This window comes from Anneissia japonica, unplaced genomic scaffold (genome assembly GCF_011630105.1).
Source record: "Anneissia japonica isolate Jap-2015-1 unplaced genomic scaffold, ASM1163010v1 scaffold2266_len499427_cov150, whole genome shotgun sequence".
Taxonomy (NCBI): domain Eukaryota; kingdom Metazoa; phylum Echinodermata; class Crinoidea; order Comatulida; family Comatulidae; genus Anneissia; species Anneissia japonica.
In genome coordinates this window covers 253,724-259,567 of record NW_022711849.1, presented here as the reverse complement: position 1 = coordinate 259,567, position 5,844 = coordinate 253,724, and the positions used below count along the sequence as shown (strand labels likewise).

The 5,844-nt window shown below is 31.7% G+C and overlaps 1 protein-coding gene across 3 annotated transcripts in view; it reads right to left on the bottom strand.

The window, feature by feature from the left end:
• The window catches only part of LOC117107600, a 14,868-nt gene that overhangs the window by 1,676 nt on the left and 7,348 nt on the right, over positions 1-5,844 (bottom strand). For all 3 annotated transcript variants that reach the window (XM_033249303.1, XM_033249300.1, XM_033249302.1), the window contains exons 3-6: positions 5,164-5,399; positions 2,637-2,708; positions 2,445-2,492; positions 2,168-2,206 (exon numbers count right to left, since the gene is read on the bottom strand). In XM_033249303.1, the coding sequence (XP_033105194.1) occupies positions 2,168-2,206; positions 2,445-2,492; positions 2,637-2,708; positions 5,164-5,399 (395 nt within the window). The remainder of the gene's footprint in view (positions 1-2,167; positions 2,207-2,444; positions 2,493-2,636; positions 2,709-5,163; positions 5,400-5,844) is intronic.

The window sequence follows — 5,844 nt, the reverse complement described above, 5'->3', positions numbered from 1 at the left end:
ATCAAGAAAGATTTTCGTACCCTTCGACAGGACCTTAATATAAAAAATCTGTATCCCAACCCTCCCTTACTCGCTAACCGCCAACCCCAAGTCTATCCTCTCGTCATCCAATTTACTCCCTAACCCGACTTCCCATGGTAATATTAAATGCAACAAACCATGCTGTAAAGTATGCAAGCACCTCGTCACCGACAACGTTGTTAGGCTCCCACACACTTCTTCTTCTATCAATCCCCCTCCCCTCACCTGTGACTCTTCGAACGTTATATATCTCCTCATGTGCAATGTCTGCGATCATGGCTCTTATATAGGCGAAACTGGAACTAAATTTAGACTCCGGTTTAATAACCACAAACAGTCCGTCCGTAGCAAGAGGAAGGGATTCCCTGTCGCTGCACACTTTAACCCCCTGGCCACTCCATTGACAACATCTGATGTGTTCTGCTGGCTAACAATTTTCCATCTCTTGACCATAGAAGACGCTCAGAGCTCAAACTCATTATCAAATTCAATACTCACATTTTAGGCCTTAATTGTGACATGGGCATTCTGAGCGATTACACATTCACACACACTTGACTTTTTTCATACCACCGTATTCCCGTTTCATTACTTGTTACACCTTGTTATATTCCATATCACTTGTATTATGCTATAATTAATTTTGACTTCTAGGCTTACCTAGTTTACTTCATTTTTGTTGATTTTGTTAATGGTTTATTATTATGATTATTATTATTATTATACTATATTACATTATATCATATACTGTATTACATATATGTATGTGCATTAGGCTTATATATTATCTTATAATTTTTATTGCCATTGTATTTATCTGTATCATGGGCTATCGCTTCCACTTCCCGATATCAAAGTACTTTGTTTTGTCGTTGTTTATCTCGCTCCCATTATGTCATTATCCCTTTGTCTCCAATATTGTTTATCTCATTTAATCACCCTCCTTTATTTATTGCCGACTGTTTATTGTTTTACATTGGATCTGGTATTTGCCAACTTTTGTAATCATTTACGCTGATGAAGTCCTGAGGACAAGACAAAATATTCGTTTCCTGAATAAATTATATTGTGTTCTACTGTCTAACTCAACGTTTCCGCATCATTATTTTCTGTCTTTTTTCTGTTTTATATATATCATAAATATCTGTCTCTTATACACATCTAGATGTGTATAAGAGACAGACCCACTGCCTTCTGAAGGGAAGCATATGAGAGCTGTTAAACAATCTTGCCCCCCCCCCCCCAACACGCCCCCCCCCCCCCCCCCTGGATACGGGCCTGAACTGTTGGTCCAGTTAGCATTGCTTTAATCTTGATTTTTTTCTGTGATCAGGTGCCTCTTGACCTGGACAAAATAGAAACGCAGTGCTCACACGTAGGCCTAGATTGTCCTACTTTTAACTATTAAAATCATTGAATTATCCCCACTGGTGAAACCAATGTAAGGGAAATCAGCTCTGGGGTTGTGGAAGTTGAGTCCTGGGCAGAGGCAAGAGTGAAAATTTTTAACAAAGATACAAATTAGTATGGAAAGTATAAAATATGTAAATAGAATATATTTATTTATAAGTTCATGACTTGTTGATAAGCTTGTGTTTTTTTTTTTTCTTTTTTTTTTTTTGAAAATTAAGTGTCAGTGTTTAATTTTTGACATTAATACATGATATAATGATGAATGATGAATATGTCTGCAGCAAATAAATAAAAATATTCTGAGAATCTACAAGACATCAATATTTATCAATAAGCACCCCCCCCCCCCCCCCCCCCCAACATTCAAACCTAGATGTAAATGTAATACCAATGTATGGGACTCAACCCTTCCAACAATATTATCACCAATCATACAATCAATGACATGAACTTTATGAATGGTGGATCTAGCTTTATGTCATTTTTGAAGAACAGTTTGATTCCTGTCTCTTATACACATCTATAATACATATACATGTATATTATGACAAGCCATGTAGAAAATAGAACACCGTAAATCTGATGAAGGCCAGAGGACTGCCCAAAGTTTCTTTTAAAAATAAATAGTGTTCTGTAGTCTACATGCCTTGTTGTCATAATTTTTTGTTTTTAACGACTGATACAAATTTTGAAGAACACACATGGATTTACAAACTAAGTTCTTTTCACTAACCTTCTGTGTCTTTGTGATTTTCAGGTTGAACAGAAACACCTAAAGCAAATAATAATTGATAGAGCATTTCAGTACTTATATAATTATACAATTATTAATAATTTAGTAAAATTTAATTATAATTTATTTATTGTATATTTTGTTAAATTAATTGCTTTTCTTTTATTTTGCCATCCATATTTTCCTTCCTTTTACTTTTTATTTCCAAGAGATCCATATACCCTAACCACAGATCCTATATATAGGATCTGTGCTCTTAAACAAAACTTTCACTAACCTTGTGTTGCTGGCTCTGTGTCACCATGATTTTCAGGTTGAGGACCATCTAAACCAATAATAATTGATAGAGCATTACAGTAATTTAAATTAAACTAGAAGCTAATAAATATGATACCCTGAAAAAACATTTTGCAAAAAAGGGGGGAAAAAACTCAACAGAGTATTAAATTTGAAGTTTATTTTCACTAACCTATTGTTGAAAAGCCTGTTACTGGTGACATTGACTCTGAATCTCCGTGACTTTTAGGTTGAATAGAAATATCTAAAGCAAACCATATATTGATAGTCATACAGTAATTTAATAAAATAACAACTATAAGGTTACATCAATGATTGAGGCAAATTAATCAGTATAGCTTGGTTTTTTTGGATTTATATAGATCATAATATGCCTCTGTGTAATTTTCAATTCCAATTAAATATATTACCACATTTACTACATTAGGTAATGTAAATTGAACACAATATAAAAGCATAGTAATGTAGTATTATAGTCCAATAGTATTAACTTATATAATCATTGGAATTGTATATTGCTTCAGTGTTACATGTATTGAAACATATAAGCTTCAAAAACAACTGAGATAAGATTCCCAACAGAAAACTTAATCAAACGATTAAAAAGGGTCTCCACAAAAACAAAATAAAATACAAAACTGCCAATGCTTATAAGCATTATAAATAGAATAACATTCTTTAATATTATAATTGAATTATTTCAGGAGAGATTTGACATGTATCTTTATCATAGCAATAGTAATATTTGGTTTTGCACATATCCATATGATTGGATCCTTAAAAATTTGGTATTGAACTATGTTTTACATTTCCTACTGATTTTGTTCCATCTGATTTCACTTCATTTATTCGTCTCAAACAGTAAACAAGATACAAAAAAGACTGAGACAGGATTTTCAACCGAGAACTTAATCAAATGATTAAAAAAGGTCTCCACAAAAATACAAAATAAAATAAAAAAACTGCCAACACAAACATAGTAATAATAATAATAATAATAATAATAATAATAATAATAACAATAATAATAATATGACAATAATAACATTACAAGAAACTTCCAGATAAATGCAAAAACATTTCACCCTTGCAGTATGGAAATTTAATGCTGTGGCATACCGTCCTCCAATACAGGTCACATAAGAGTTGAAAAGTTTCACACTAACAACATGGTTTCTACATTGTACAGTCCTTAATATGAAGTCCAAAAGTCTAGAAGCTTTTGCTTTTGATAATGTACCTCCACCCCCCCATGTCCCCCCCCCCCCCCCCCCCCCAACATTCAAACCTAGATGTAAATGTAATACCAATGTATGGGACTCAACCCTTCCAACAATATTATCACCAATCATACAATCAATGACATGAACTTTATGAATGGTGGATCTAGCTTTATGTCATTTTTGAAGAACAGTTTGATTCGTTAGAATGTTCATCCCATACCAGTGGTCTGGGAGTCAGTGGCTATATTTGCAGAAAATGACCACATGTTTAATTGGTATTTTTTGGAAAGGTCATCCTGTGGGGGGTCTTGGAACTGCCCATCTGGGCATCACATACACCATCAATATCCCTAGATGACAACCCGAGTGCAAATCCTAACATCTTCCATTCATCTCCTAGGCTTTCAGCAACATGACTAATATAATTACCTAGAAATTTGTTATTAATATGTTATTACTCTAATAATCAAAGTGAAAATTATAATAATTGTAAGCTTCATCAAATGCTCAGCATTCCAATAATTATGATGACTGACTATGCATGTGAGTTTCATTGTTGTAGTATTATTATAAAAACCACTTTAATATACAGTAGTCAACATTTTTAAAAGTATTATAAGAGGATGATTTTTGATTACTGATGATGACAAAATAATTGATATTAAACCTAGATTAAGATTCCGATTCAATATGATTTTTGATTACTGATGATGACAAAATAATTGATATTAAATCTAGATTAAGATTCCGATTCAATATTATTTGTCCAAAATTGAAATATCAGTGAGTACATTTCAAGCTAATACAATTTTAGAAAAATAATAGTTCCATATGAATGAATGTCATTTTCTTAGTATGAGGATATTTCATGGCTATTTTTCTTTTTATTCAGTGCACAGAAGCAACATTATTGTATTTAATATACTTGTGTCTGAGCTGTTCTTGGATATGGTTCCCTTCTCCATACCCTTTTCTTGATAGCCTGTTAATGTGGCTCACATTAATAGTGAAAAATGAAAAAACTAGTTACTGGTAAATTTAATAATTTGTGTTTGTTTTATTTGCTAGTAGATAAAATTAAAACTGACAAAATCAGTCAACATATTTTATTTTCTGAAGCTCATTCATCAGCCTACAGTATGTCTATCAGTACATTTCTTGTGCATATTTCTCAGCTGAGAATAAATGCATGCATGCCTACTGCTCTTGTTAGTTTGGAGGGCTGAAATAATTTTTTTATTTAACACTCAGGACCGACCACATACTAAACCCACATGTTTTATGATAAGAATTGACATTTTCAGAATAAATGTAAAAATTTTCATGCTCTTTTTTTCAATTAGAGCATTAACTTTATGTTTAAGGAATTGAAGAATGTAGGTTAGTACTTTAAAAATGTGGTCTCAGAATTAGACGAGTTTCAAATTGGGAGGATGAACTTTACTATAGGTCGTAATTTTAAAACTGAATACTTACCTTTAAACTCCTCTAATTTGTGAACAAGATCATCACTTTGTAAATAGTTAGCAATTTGAAATAGAAAATTAATCTTTTGAGGTGAGATTACTCTGAGTTTTTCCAATTCAATCATCAACTCTATTGGTTTATTTAATCTTTCTATTTTCATAGCAGGTATATGGGGTTTTAATATTGGTTTCAGGGATTCCAATTCTTTTCTTCCAATGTCAGAAGCAAAATCAAGTATCAGAGCCCTATGAAAAAAACAATTAAAATTAAATATATATTAACTGTTCCAATTTAATGATAAAATACTATGTATTATAATTAACATACAGCATCATATCACTATAGCAACCTGTGACTGCTACAACAGTTGACTTATAAATCAATTAGTATAGCTGCATACATAACGATAGTAATTAGAAATATACAATACAAGAATAAATAACAAGAGAAAACAATTTACAAAAACAATAACTTTTAGTTTAAATAAAAAAATTAACATTATGTATAACACGGTCTGTTACTTAGGTACAGAATTTGTTTCATGAATTAGTAATTTTATATTTGGTAAATAATATGCAAATACAGAGTATTTTACAGTATCCGAGTTATTTATTGCACATTAAAACACCCAAAAAAAAAAAAAAAAAAAAAACAGCAGTTACAACAAAGAAATATTGACTGAAAACATTA